The 14,783-nt window shown below is 39.2% G+C and overlaps 1 protein-coding gene across 1 annotated transcript; it reads right to left on the reverse strand.

Moving 5' to 3' along the window:
- Positions 1 to 266: 266 nt before the first annotated feature.
- Positions 267 to 14,313, reverse strand: LOC135477054 (protein PIF-like). The gene is made up of 12 exons (XM_064757206.1): positions 14,245 to 14,313; positions 12,925 to 13,476; positions 11,636 to 11,665; positions 10,244 to 10,801; positions 9,730 to 9,855; positions 8,737 to 8,931; positions 7,705 to 7,902; positions 6,247 to 6,390; positions 5,220 to 5,593; positions 2,819 to 2,909; positions 1,776 to 1,855; positions 267 to 345 (listed from the first exon to the last, which is right to left on the reverse strand). Exons 1-12 carry the CDS (start codon positions 14,306 to 14,308, stop codon positions 316 to 318), a joined length of 2,442 nt encoding a protein of 813 aa, XP_064613276.1. The 5' UTR covers positions 14,309 to 14,313; the 3' UTR covers positions 267 to 315.
- Between the last annotated feature and the right edge of the window lie 470 nt (positions 14,314 to 14,783).

Consider the following 14,783-nt stretch of genomic DNA (forward strand, 5'->3'; position numbering starts at 1 on the left):
TCTCCAACGAGTACGTGATGACTGGAATAATGGTCAATATGGCAACACAGATGCCCTAGTTAACACTTTCAAATGAGGCACTATTCTGACTACAGCTCTGGCTAGTTCAGCAGTGGGTTTGTTACACCAAATCACTCGCCCTTCGACAGGAAGTGATTGGATAGCTCTAGAAGAATGGTTTTATGTGAACGTACGGAGTTAAGTAACATATAGGAAATATTAACTCTGAGTTCAATAGTTGTAACAGGGATATATTTTATTTGAACGTATGCGCTAAAAAAGAGAAAGAGCCAAAAATTTCGTTCGCATAGTTCTCTACGGTCGACAGGTCAAGTACACGTACAGCTGAAAAAAACCAAAACAGAGATTTATAGACGTGGCAGAAATACAAGGGTTATTTTCAATGAGCCTGTACACAAACTGCTAATGTATTTCAACGAGCAAGTATTTTTATGAATTGTACAGATAACCATTTTCGCTCGTAATTAGGGCGTTAATAACAAAGCGAGCAATCGTAAGTGGCACGAATCAAAACCGACGATTGTATACCGTTCGAGGTCATGTGGGATTTTTATTTTCAGCTACCGGATGATTTACTTGTTTATTATTACACCCCACAGCTATATCGTATATTTTTTTTGCCAATCTCGACATATTTGTTCCCTGGAAAAAAAGATATTTCACAAAAGTTAAAAGAAATCAAGACAACTCATTGTAACCTAGAGTTGTATTTGTACCGTCATCTACGGCTTAGTTCTTAGAGATCGATAAACACAAGTGTCTGTCAGTGTCACGCTTGTCTAGGTGTGGAGGTGCCGAATTCATTAGCGAGTGGCGGCCCGATATTATAACCAGCAATCTGTCCACCTCATCAACTAAGAATTATCCCTTCATGAACAGGTATTACGATCAGCAAACCACAATGTGCTTGTGATTTAACACCTAAATCAATAACTAATCAATACGTATGAGCACACATATTATTCCATGAACTTAGTTAGCCGTAGAGTACTTTCACCTGATGTTTTGCACCCAATAGTGAAAGTGTGAGAATCGCTGAGACATTTTTTTCTGATCTTTCTTTTTAAAATGACTTGACAACATGACAACATGTACATTTGTTGGTAATTGCTACACATAACGCATATACATGTATCACTGTAGTGCTTGTACGATATGTTCCTGTACTTGTAATAAATTATCGATTTGGAACGCACTGTCGTGTTCTACTCGTGCTGAGTATCGTCTCAGGACGACCTTTCATGGTGTACCAGTGGTAGACGAATCTCGGACTGGACATCTAATAAATCACAATTAACATCGCTGCACTTCTTAGTAACCTAAACCTGCTTTAGCCGTGACGCTAGGGGGTGTATAAGATGCTAGGTCTGCCTTTTTAAGCTTTCACGTGGACAACTAGGATAAAAACGCTAAACTGACAAAGTGGCAATTTACAAGACGCGAGTGATCATTTGACAATTATCAATTTGTCGTCGCTGTTCCGGTATTTATCTCTGTGGCTCTGTATTTCTTTTACACTGTTAGTTAGATTTATATGTCCTCATAATCTAAGCGCATATTGTATGTTGTATATAAAGGGGCCTTCGAAGTGGATGATATCACGACGCCGAAAAACAAAGCCAAATCCCTTACATTTACATGTTCTGCTGTATTTCCTGTAAGTATCTGCTGTTTCTTGCTGCCATGTCAATAAGGTATAGAAAGTCGAATACATATTACTTGATGGACGACAAAACCAAATAAAGTATTCTCACCTCGTCTATATAGCCGCGAAAATTAGCGAAGCCAGCTCCGTCCCCAATGTGTAGAGCTGATTGTACAACCGCTATGTTCCCTTTGGAAGAAAAGCAAAAGAAATAAGAAACAACGCTGGCAAACTCTTGTAACATTTGTCAGATCTAACGCATGGGCCATCATGTCACACCTGTAAGTCTTTCCAGCCTTCTATCAAATGGTGAAGCCTCAATTAAACAATTTTATCATGCCAATAGTTATCTAATTCTTGCTTTTTTGGACTATGGCTAGCTTTTTCTCTGTCAGCGCAGTTTGTACCGAACGGTACAGACGAAGAGAAAGCTTCACCACGTCGGTGCATTTGAAGAGAGTGCCATTGTCTATAGCAACAGAAAACTGATATGACCTTAACGGATGTATGTTTGCACGTGGATCGATCTCTGATCTGAATACGGATTTTTGCCAAACTCACTTTGGCATACATTTGCACAGAACTCGTTAGCTATGTAAAAACATTATATTACTTACTTCTCATTAGAGTATTTCATGCGCGGATAAAATATGACCTAGGGCAGAGGTTTGTCTGGTATTTTACCTGCGTGATTTTTGCCAGATCTGCATTATATAAAACTTGTAAAAAGAAAACTTATCTGATAGACCTAGTAGGCATTACAAGAGTGATGCGAGACATGTACACGCTATTCTACAAAATATTACGTTATGCATATGCTTTGTGTAACTCACTGCAGAGCACTTTACAAATATGACTCTTTGATCTGTTTTAAACCACAAGTAGTTGTTCGTCGTAACATGTGTTTTGACACATGCGGTTTTCAATTAACGGCAAGCTAATAACCGTGGTCTGGAAAAGGCATACCCAAATGGCCCAAGGGCTCGAGCTATTAGCGGCCGGACTTTATCGTCATGCGGGCTCACTTCTGACCGCGCCAAAGTTTATCAAGTGTGCAATCAACATTAATACCAACAAAAGACTTATCACCTATTATTACTTAGACTGTGCTTTAAGGGGATTGTAATTAACCAAGATTAAAATAAAATTTACCTTGAGCAACTGTTCCATGCGAATCAGCATTCGTCGTCAGCAAAAGGTATTCGCCGTCATAACTATATGTTACTTCGATCCAGTCGTTGATCTGAACAAAACAGAAAAGAATTTAAAAAATTGATAAAAATTCCAAAGAAAAACAAGGTAGTATTTGTACGAAACAAACTGTGGTAGCCTTTCATCACTCCGTGAATACCCTTGGCCAGGTAAGTGTGTTTTAATAAAGGGTTGTCCACATTCCTTTTGTTAAACTTGACCGGTCACGCATACCTGCCTGCATGATTGCTGGGTTTTAAAAATGGCCAGTTCTTTCCAGGTTTGATAGAAAGCCTGCCTTATTAACATGTCGTGCTTTGAAATTGGTTGATTTATTGGTAGCCTAAGGTATAGCTTCAGGAACTGGTGTTTTAGGTTGTTTCCGAAATTAGTTTTCCGATTATCGACATTGAACGCGATTTATGGTCTACGACCGGTGTACGAATGCCGGGCTCTACGCTTAGATAGTGTCTGATTGACACTCACCGATAACCTAACCAACGGTGGGACCTCGCTTGGAAAGACTTGCTAGGGCTTTAGATTACATTTTGTAGTATTGCTTTCCGTTAACGCCATACATGAATTACAACTATTTATTAATGTGCTAGAAATGTATTTTAAAATTGCTTTTTGCTTTGAGTGCCGAGACCCGAAATTATGATTGTTTCTCTAAGCACTGACACAGCAGTTTTACAACATCGTGTCACGGTTTATGATGGCATGAGTCTCATCACTGGCCAGTTCAGATTATGTAAATTATCTATCTATTAGTCACTAGTACCATGATTTGGCTGATTTTCAACAGAGATTAACATAGACCCAAAGCAGCATGAGAAGCAATTAAAATTAGATGTCCATGCAATTCCACGGCTTCCACGAAGTCTGTGCACACGGTTTTTATCATGTGCTTCAGAACAAATTTTACTTCACAACAAGGCAATGCAACTGGCATTGTTCCAGCCTTGGTGATATGGTGAAAGTATATTTCTTCAGCTCACTTTTATGTAACAATAGTTACAAAAGTATTACTCTAACCGTTACCTTCTCAGATCCTGTAATGTGGCCTGAACACAGGGCAGAAACTGTTATATGTTTTGAACTAATTACAAAAGGTACGCCGTTTTGGACTGAAAGATAGACCACATGCAAATTTGTTTCTGGCGCTGTTCCTAGAATTGCACTGCAGCAGTATTTGTTAAAGACGTGGTACAAAATTAGGAGAATGATTAAATTCCCCATGGCGATAACGCAGACAAAGGTTAAAAGCACGACAGTAATGTCTGTTAATAGCTTCACATACAACTGTAAAGATGGTGTATTCATTTCACTTGAAAAACTGTGTAAAATCAGGATGTTAAACTATGTAAACACGCGTATACTGTATCTGTTTTATACGTAAACATAGCTTCAGGTAGCCTAGAATTAGGTTTCTGTTCGTAAGGCAGAACTGAAGTGCGAAGCGAGTTAAACGTGGTCTGCCGCCATTATTACCTGTCAGATAGGCATTGATAATGCGTTGATAATGATGTAACGTGTCATTGAATACAAATGTTTTAATGCTTTTAACGCCAGGCCAGAACAATCCAGAATAACCGCTCATTACTCGTTACAAAAATGAAAAGAAGTAGTTGGTCTACCAGCTGACCCACTTTCATCTCCAAAGCAGAAATAATTTAAGGTCAGGTAAACTTCCAAAATGAAAAAAAAGCGCACTTTTTCGGGATTTAATCGCAATTTTCAGAAAACTGACACATTGTAGGAAAACACGGACACAGATCTGAGTTCAGCAGGCCAAACTACATGTAACCTAGGTAATTCTAACTTTAAAATTAATAAATAGGTCCCACATGAACTGTTTGATTGGAGTACAACGTCCATTGTAATCTATGTTGCTCTTTGAATGCTATAACAGCATACAAAGTTTGACCTTAATCCAAACAATACGGCGGAAAATGCAGGTCACACCGGGATGTTGTCTGGTTTACAGTTACAAAGTACTTTTGCATTTGACTTCTCGCCAGCAGTTTGGATTAGGCATGGCGAACAGTTTTTTGGGAAGATCAATAAAGTGTGGAAAAATACAACACTTTGTAATCGTTTAAGCAAGAATAAGCTTTCAGCTTTCAGCTTGGAAGTCTAATGAAAAGAAACCTGGACCCGATTTCACAAACTCCCAAAGTCCAGTAAATTGCTTTAGTCGGCAGTTTTCTTGCCTATGTCCAGCATGGAGTATTTCTCGACAAAACTTAAGTCAGGCACTTCATAAGTATAGTATTACGCTGCTTAAGCAAAAGAAGTTAAGAAGTTTCGTGACACCGGGCCCTGAGCTGTCATAACAATAGCACTGAAGGTGGAAACTTGCCGAATACCGGGTGGTCGAGTTGTATTCTCCAGGCGTTCTCACAATACCACCGCTAGACTGTACTTGATTGTCGTGATAAACAGCTATTGATGGGTTATGGTCACAGTCAGCATTTGTTACAAGAGCTTCCGGTCTCCCCGTCTGCGACGGTCCATCCGGTAAATACCTCAGTGTGATATAGACGTTCTGCTGGAAATCGTAGTTAGCAAAGCGAGGGATAACTACACTGGAAGACCCGTCAAAATAGGCGGCAAGTCCTCCTACTGCACCACCCACATTGCGGATTACTACTCCTCGTTGATCCACCCAGTTTCCGCGAGCATGGTCCACGAAGTCATCAAAAGGTAGATACAGGTCTGGCCTGCATTCCCGGGCTGTGAAACGAGAAAGCCAGCAACGTAGAAAGGAAGAACATGAATGCGTGGAGAAAACATGAATAATGCGAGAAAAAGATGCTTTCCTCAACAAACAAATTCGTTAGTCTAAAACTGGTTTGCCACAATACATCTTTTTCACCAAGAAGCATAATTATAAACATATGATTTGTGACATTTTCTAAATGTATAAGTTCATGTGCTAAATATATATAAAACCCCTTCACTTAAGAAACGATGTCACATTACGATTTATTCAAACACTTAGCTACGGTTTTAGATAAGCAGAGAAGCATTGAGGTAGAACCAGTTGAACAATACAAGCGACGACTTTGATAATTGTCCTGTAATGACATATGAGCAGTGAAGTACTCGTGTGTTCTGGCAAATTTTCGGTTTGACCAAGGGGAAAAAACATTCACATCTTAACACTAACCATACCTTTTAACACACGTGTTTGAATGAGACATAGCAAGCTTGCAGTGGGTAAAAATACAAGAAAACTTTATTCATGTAGGCACTCTATTCGCCACACAAAATAATTTATTCTCTCCTCAGTGACAGATATCAGTTTTGTCAGATATTTATGTCTAAATCTATTCGTCGAAACTGACATTCGTTTAATGCCCCCATTTAATGCAATATGGGCTTACCTGCGCCAGTATCAGATACGACGATGCAGCTACAAGACTGAAAGGAAAACGCTGTGCCCGGTGCGCATGGCATTTCGCGTCTCAGTCCCCATTCATACAGATAGTACTTCTGGGAATTGGTTTCATGTTCCTCGTAGTGACAAGCTGGGCAAAATAACCAAAGGCAACATATCATGATCTTCAGATTAATAGATATGGCGCCAACATATTGAAATTGTTCGTACTTCGTGTAAAGTACTGCACAACTAACGTGAACTAATACCAGGCTACTTAATCGAGATCCCCATCCCCACCCAACCATCCCGCCAAAACAATCTGATTTTGCTTAGAGCGAATGTGAAGGTATACAATTATTAACCGATATACTACTAGCACAGTGTCAAGGTTACAAAATAGTCTATTTTTAAAATTAGTTAAAGGTGTTCTTTGTCCAGATATTTGCATTTTGGAAATGAGATACTTACGACATCCAAACAAAAGTAAAACAGTTTTGCAATTTTTACAAATAAAACACTAGGATTTCAAGCGAATTCTTGGTAGTTGATATTATTTTTTTATGATTTGTAGTGTTATACACAGCACAAACATGCCTTAAAAATTGCCATAACATTTCGTCCGTTTAAATAATTTACACGTGTACTCTTTCTTTGGTTGTTGAACAAAAAATGAACGAAAATCAGCACGGCTGGTGAAAAAGAAAAGTGCAAAAAGACATTATTATGAAACCTTATTGCAAGACAATATTATATTGTTTCAATATTTTGCTCAATACTTCAAACAGAGCATTTATTGCCAAAGCTCATTCCTATCGTTTTGGCAAAAAAAAAAAAAAAAAAAAACAGCAATCTTTGCTGTTCCTGTGCTTAAAGCTAAGTGGGGCAAATGTAATGTTTGTACCCCAACATAAAAAACAACACACGTGCGCGCATACTCTCTCACACACATAAATACAAAACCATGCAACTATTTTCTGTTTGAAGACTGTCCTGGACAAAAATTATTTTAAACTAACCAAAACCAGTATCAATATTGGTTTTATCGATGCTGTGCTAAAGAATATTTCAGTTTCTTGAGTGGAGAAAAACGAATCAGAACCATTAGAAATCAACAGGGCAGGGTGCCTAAATGAAAACTTCCGATATAAACAATTTTCTGTTTTAATTTCAAAATTTTTTGTTTATTTACTTGTTTACATACTTAGATTTCAGTTTTACGCAGCACGGACGATATTTTAATTCAAAGAGATGGGGGACAATTCCCACACTTTCAAATGTACCTGATAACCCTGCTGTTTGAAGCTGTAGCCGAAACAACAGTAGCTGGATTTAAAAAAAAACAAACACAACCACATTGGTAGATTAGAATGAGCTAAACTGCCCCTACCCTGCCACCCCGCTCCTTTCCCCACCCACTGTATCTACAATGATTATATCCTATGAAAATTACGATGATTTGAACCTGTAGATGCTTGAATGACGTGGTCTAGTATACAGTCATCAGCACAGCCGAAATCCTGCGCACAGCCTATCCCAGGGAGGAAGGACTGGAATCTCCCACAACATCCCGCCCCGACGGTGTCTCCTCCTGAACACATCCAGTAAGCCCGGCACGAGTCTGGGTGAGCCACGCTGTTCTGGGTAGAGCCGATACACAAGTCTGGAGAAGAGTAAAACTATTTGATTTTCTTAATTATCATTTTTTTTCTTTTACTCTCAAATGGTTTACAGGTAATATTTATTTTCTTTATTGATTTATTTATTTATTTTATTTTCAACGACCTATTTCCTTCTTTTCAATCAAGGAACAAGAGCGTTCAACTTAATGTGTAGAAGAAATAATGCAAAGTCCAAGAGAACACTTCAAACTTATTAGAATTCTACACCTTGCCACGTGCCAGTGTGCCGCTCATCCACGTCAGGTGTCAATGAGACATGCTGCATCTCGTATGCAGGACACAGGAACCCATCTATTATTGTAGCACTGTCTATTATTATAGCACGTCTGAGAAATTGTTTTTTCTACAGGAAAACCTAGGTTTTTCATTTCTGGTGAGAGTTTCTTATAATTCTTCGGGGATATCGTAAAATCCACACTAAATAAAAGTTATTCATGTGTTTGTATCAAGCTTATCGGGTTTTGAAAGGGTTTCATGATTTCAATTAATATATATTTATTACTAAATTTATCTGCTCAGTTTTTGTATGGGTTTCTCAAGTCGACATGAGATGTTCAAGTATGAAAGACCACACCAGACTGGAGAGCAGCCAGAGCAGTGTCGACAGTGTCGCAGTACCCGGTAAAATCCGTCCACGTGTCAATTTGAATAGTAGCAACCTACAACCCCCTGGCTCTACAGCTTAAAAAAATTAGGTAGAAGATGCACTGATGTTAATTTCAATATATTAGATGTGAGTGGAGACCAAAAATCATTTCAAAAGCTAGGTAAACTCATTAAAAAAAGCCCATGTAAGTGCTTAATTAGTAGCCCACCGTAAGGACAATCGACTTCCGCGGGTCGATTACAGGTCAGAGCTGACTGCTGCCAAAACAAGCCCGGAGGACAGGGCCGAAACACAGACCGGAAGTGCCCCTCTCCAACCGGGTAACACTGGGTGTACATGTCACATCGGGAAGGGTGCGGGTTGTAACCAACTCCGTTGACTATTCTGCAGCCTGAGCATTCGTCTGTGTGTATAAAGAGAACAAAATGGTATCACAATTCAAATGGCAAACTTTAAAAGCTGAAACAAACTTCTTATATTAACTCCATATTCCTACATATGGGTAAAACGTTAATAAATTATTATAGTGTATCTGGTTTGCTGGGATAACGTAGTACAGATCACGCCAACTCTGAAATCAGACTGGACTGTGTTTGGAGTTTTGATGTTTTTTACCCATACCGGTACGACAGATACAATGCAGGTAAATATAAGCGTTGGATTACAGCAGTCGGTCTATATATGAAAGAAATTGGACAGACATAATAGGCAACATTATGTAATATTGTAAATATTAAGTAAACACTGCAACGTTTGAACAAATTCCCATGCTTTTCGTTTCACTTCTGTTGTTGAGTACAACACAAAACCACAAAGACACATACACACATTCTTTGACGTTTATGGTTGGGTGAAAATGGGGTCCAACATGACAATGACTTGGCTTAGGCTTCAGACAGTCTCTAATTGCTGATCTGTTTGCTGTGTTAAATGTTTTTGAAAACAAAAGAGTGCTTTTTTACCAGTGTAACGGGTTGTATAATCATAAGTGAGAAGAGTAAAGCTAGGACTGACGGCCAAACCTAAGATTGGTAATATTGCCAATGCTTTAATTGATTTCAAAATGAACTTAAGTTATTCTTGCTCAGTACGATAACAAAGTTTACTGATGTAAACATGCTACAGTAGACGTCTTTCCAGTTAGGTATTTATATCAACGCTTTGCACTAAAGGTTTTGCTTTAAAAATGCAGGTCATTTACCAGTGTCGTTCTCTCTTCTCCTTGGAGTGGTGGTAGGAGTGCTGGTTGTTGTGGATGGAATATCCGTGGTTGTGGATGGAATATCTGTGGTTGTGGACGGAATATCCGTGGATGTCGCAGGATCATCTGAAACAAGACATCGGTGAGATTTGAAAGTAGAACCTCAATTATCTTCTTGTAGAATACAGAAGACAGATAAGATAACACACATGTGTGAGTATATATCTAACCTTCAGCAGCAGTAAGCTTGGAATTGCCTCACTTAGCGCTCAGCATAAAAACAAGAGGCTAATTGTTGGTCGGACCGGTGTCTGGCGTGACTGGTGAGAGGCTATGTCTGGAATGTTGGGCATGGCGTTCCAGTGAGACAACACTATAAATATGCCCACACTAGGCTACAAGCAGACGCCGTCATGATATAGCCAAAATAATGTTGAAAGCTACGTTAAACCCCAATCAATCAAACAATCATTCATAGCAGACATTTGTGTACCAATCGACAACCGTAACCTACCTTGCTGGGGACAAAGTAGCGCAGAGACATTCCCAGTAAAGTTTCTCATGTCTTGAAAGTTATCCAGAATAAACACAAATTCTGGATTGGACGCTATGGAGTACAGTTCCGTCTGGTCTATTAGATACCCGATTCCTATGGCTATTACATCAACCCCGCTCTCTTTCAGCAGGTTCGCCTCAATGACAGTGGCTGTGTTGTTTTTTGAGCGACCATCGGTTATGACAATGGCAACCTGCCGGACTCCAAATCGTCCTTCCAATTGGATTATTTCGCGCGTGCGCCGGAGGCCGGTGTGAGTTGCTGTTCCGGCTTTGATCCGAGTGGCCTGGTCAAGACTTCGTCTGAAGCCAGTCTGGCTGAGAACAGGCCTTAAATGGATCTCACTGTTGACGACACTGCTGAATACGAGAGCCCCGACAACGTAGCCATCAGTCTCGTTTAGGACAAGGTCATTTGTGACGTCCTTCACAAAATCTAGCTGAACTAAGAAGTCCTCGTCAAAGATAGATTCCGAGCCATCGATGACAAAGAACACGTCAGCTACGCCTTCGCAACCTGTAATTTATTAAATCAAAATATTATTCCACTGTTAAATATTTTACTGGATTTTTTTAACACAGGAGATAAAAACTGCCTGAACAGTGAAGAAATTCGTCTTATGGAATAAAGCATTTTAGGATTAATATGCAAATTTAGCCTGAGGCGTGTCTGATCATATGTGAGGTTCTGTCGTTTTAACAGCACACATAATTTACCAGTTGGATAACAACACGACAAGTCATAAAGTTACATGATGAGACGCCTTGTCAGCATGGTTTCTTATGTATGATGTCCCATTTTCTTATTTATTCAAGAATACTTCGCTCATATGACGGCGGCCAACATTATGGTGAAAGGAAACCGGGCAGATCCCTGGGGAAGCCACGACCATCCGCAGGCTGCTGGCAGATCATCCAACGTACAGCATGAGAGGAAGCCAGCAACAGTTTGAACTCACATTTGAACAGCATTTTTGGGAGGCTCTTGGGACATTGCGCCGTGATTATGTGCTAACTCCCCTCGCTAACGGAGGCTCCCCATTAAAACACCAGTGAAAATATATATGCTCTTAAGTCGTCTCGATAAAGGGATATTGATGACAGTTAATAGCAGAATCCACATTAGGTTTCAGAGAAACAGCTTATTTGGCAACCAGCAAACTAGACGTCATTATGTAACCAACTGGGCATTAACACAGTTTACAATTCCAAGTTCGCTGCAAGGAGATTTGTTACATGGTTAACATAAACTTAACATACGGAGGATTGGAAAAGTAGTAGACGTCATTAATCCCGAAAAAAATTTACTGATTGTCGGTTACCAGTGGCCGGTAGAGGTTTTGTAACGTACCTTCCTGTATAGGCTCGGCTTCCGAAGTTTCTGTCAAAAATGATAAAATGGTAAAGACTAGTATAAACCCTATTTATTTACTGACGGATAAGTTGTTAGAAATTTGTCACCACAGGAGTGTGACGTATAACGGCGTACAGATTTTACGACGGTTACGATCTTCAAATAAAAATAAATGCCGGTGAGCCGGACTTAGCTCAGCGGTGCTTTGAGATCAATTCTGATCTTGGACAGGAATTTCTAAATTACCCAGTTCTGACTGCTCATGACAATAAGCGATCGATGTGGCCAAAATTAATACATTATACGTCTTCCACTAATAAGAGGTGTAAGTCTGTAAGCCACGTGTAGGTACGTACATCAGAAATGTGCCAAAGGTGTGCAGTTTAACACGGGCACTGAGACTTCGTTAACTAAGGGAGCTGACAAAATCACATACGTTTTTAGTAAAGCCTTGCGTATAGTATTGTTTACAACATTCATACAAATAATCAATCATTCAATCAAAATGTATGCCACCATGAAAACGGACATCTGCTGTTAAAGCATACGTAGTTCACTTATAAAATAAGAGATTTACAGCACAGAAAGTAAAACCAGAGCAGCGACGACAATGCGATAACTGGCGAATGGTCACTCGTAACCGGTGAAACTGATGACATATGCCTTTGCAAATACGTGCATATTACCGAACACAAATGTGTATATAATACAAACCTATAGAGAGTGTGGTAGTTGGCAAATAGTCGCACATTGCCGAGGGAAACACGACCTCTTTTCAATTTATACTAGAGTTTCATTACAAGTCTAGGTAAAAAATGCAGTGATTTTATTTGCGATTTATCAGTCGTTGCTGGTCTGGAATTCCTTAAACTGCTGCGTTGTCATCACATTCAACAAACAATCACATGAACAGAATGTAAAGAGACCAATCCTCGTGGATTCTTGGTGCAGGCACCAGCAGAAGCCTGGTTTATACAGAAATACAATATAAAAGCCTTACATCGCAGAGAGTGAAACCAGCGCAGCGACGAAAATGTGATAGCTGGCTAATGGTCAGACGTGAAATGCGGCCTCTTGTCAATTTACCGCAGTTAAGGTTTAATTCTAACTGTTCACATGAATGCCTACACAGTAGCAAATTACACGCACCCTATAGAACCATAGATTAAGCAGAATTAAGTAAAAAAAAATGTAATGTTAATTGTTGTTTATTAGACGTAACTGATTTAGAATTATTCAAAATGTTGTGTTGTCATCACATTTAATGTAAATTAACATAGACTTACCTGGACATAAAGATGTTGTGAGGTTCAACGCCAAGCTTCCGAGCGTTTCATAGTTCTGTACCCGAAACAGAAAGTTGCTTCCACTCGCTATACCCTGGAGTTCCTGAAAGTCAATCTCGATGCCAACCCCGACGGCTAGCATGGTGATGTTACGGAGCCTAGCGTAGTGAGACTGGAGTAATGTCTGCTCTTTATCAACAGAACGTCCATCTGTGATTACTATTCCCATTTTGCTTACACCTGGTCTACCTCCATCCGCAAAGAGCTGCCTCATTCTCCGGATTCCTAAACCCGTGTCTGTGCCGTCCTTCAAATGTACGAAATTCCGAACGGCTGTCTCAAATTCTGATTGCGTTTTGGAATCGTTAAGCGACACGACGTCGCCGATATCTGAACTGTAGACTACTGCTCCGACGACTATGCCGTGGGTTTGGTTGAGATAGAACTGATTCGTGATGTTGATGACAAAGTCCATTTGGGTGATGAAGTCTTGGTCATAAATACTCTCAGAAGCGTCTAAGACAAATACTATGTCAGCTACTCTTGAGCATTCTGCAACGATATTCAAAGTTAGAACAGACACCAAAATGGACGCTCCAGGTCAATAATCGCCAGGCTATTTCAAATTCACATCGATATGCATTGACCTCTTCGCTATAAGCATTATAAATATTATTATATTTATCAGAAATTATACAAATTTATCAGAGAACAGCTTGGACAAGAGGTCCACGAATCACAAGACAAACTGGTTTATCTCGGATAAACACTGGAAACATGAGTCCGCTGTTGATCAAGACAATACAATATGCTAATTCCTAGTTTTCAATGTGTCAACCATATGTTACATTTACCCTTACTCCAAAAGTCAAACTGTAAGTTTCGAGGTAAATAAATGTTTACACCATAATCAGTAATTTGTCACTTACTCAGCGGCAGCACGTTTGTGAAAGGATAAAAAAAAGGAAAAATACAAACGGCCTTCGTCAGAGAGATTGGAAATGCTGATACAGTCTTGTAACTTATATATCGATGAAATATCCGAGGTCGACTCCACATTTTCCTTTTCATTAAGACTTCTAAACTGATTTTACCGATTGTTTCAGAATACAAAAGTTGCCTTAAGCTTACCATGAACTTGGTTTTAACCTTTAACCTATATTTTTGAATGTACGATTCACTATTTTTCATCTCTACCATGACATTTGACTCCTATTCTTTGTATTAGGACAACAACAGTCATAAAATTAACACGACAAACAGTTGTGAACAGAAGATCATCTCTGCTTGATGATAAATTTTAAAAAAACAACGTGTTACCTTTTCCTTCAGAATTCACTCCTCCAAACAAGCACAGGGCAACTATAATGGCCAAGTACATCATCTTTAGAATTCCCACCATCCACGTCATTATCAGTCTATGTAAAAACAGATGTTGAAAAAAAAACATTTATGAACAATGCATGACTGCTATAAAAGTCTTATATTAAAAATAAATTTATTTATTTGTTTATTCCATTCAGGTTTAACACCACATCGAAGAACTCGTCAGTCATATGAGGGAGGTATAAAGCATTACAAAGGAAAAGCCGAGTAAACCATCGGCTCACAGTGCCTCACAGATAGAGCACAAGACGTAATGTAATCTTAAACGAATCACTTCTCTATCTGAATGGGGAGTCCTGTCGGTTGCTGATTGGGGACAGTATAGTAACCTGGGGATCACTAGAGTTCCTAACCACGTCTATGATTGGACCAAGACATGGTGAAGAAATATTACCTGTTAAATTAACTCTTAACTCAAATACGAATGTTTTGTTTGATAAAATACTTCTATAATTATTTAAACAAAGTAGACA

This window comes from Liolophura sinensis, chromosome 10, assembly GCF_032854445.1.
Source record: "Liolophura sinensis isolate JHLJ2023 chromosome 10, CUHK_Ljap_v2, whole genome shotgun sequence".
NCBI lineage: Eukaryota > Metazoa > Mollusca > Polyplacophora > Chitonida > Chitonidae > Liolophura > Liolophura sinensis.

What these genes read in the sequence shown, in the direction of transcription:
- LOC135477054 (XM_064757206.1), bottom strand. Translation starts at nt 14,308, where the DNA reads ATGATGTACTTGGCCATTATAGTTGCCCTGTGCTTGTTTGGAGGAGTG. An exon ending in AGTGAATTCTGAAGGAAAAG is followed by an intron (nt 13,477 to 14,244) that starts GTAACACGTTGT and finishes ATATCGTTGCAG; the next exon opens with AATGCTCAAGAGTAGCTGAC. An exon ending in AGCCGAGCCTATACAGGAAG is followed by an intron (nt 10,802 to 11,635) that starts GTACGTTACAAA and finishes AATAAATTACAG; the next exon opens with GTTGCGAAGGCGTAGCTGAC.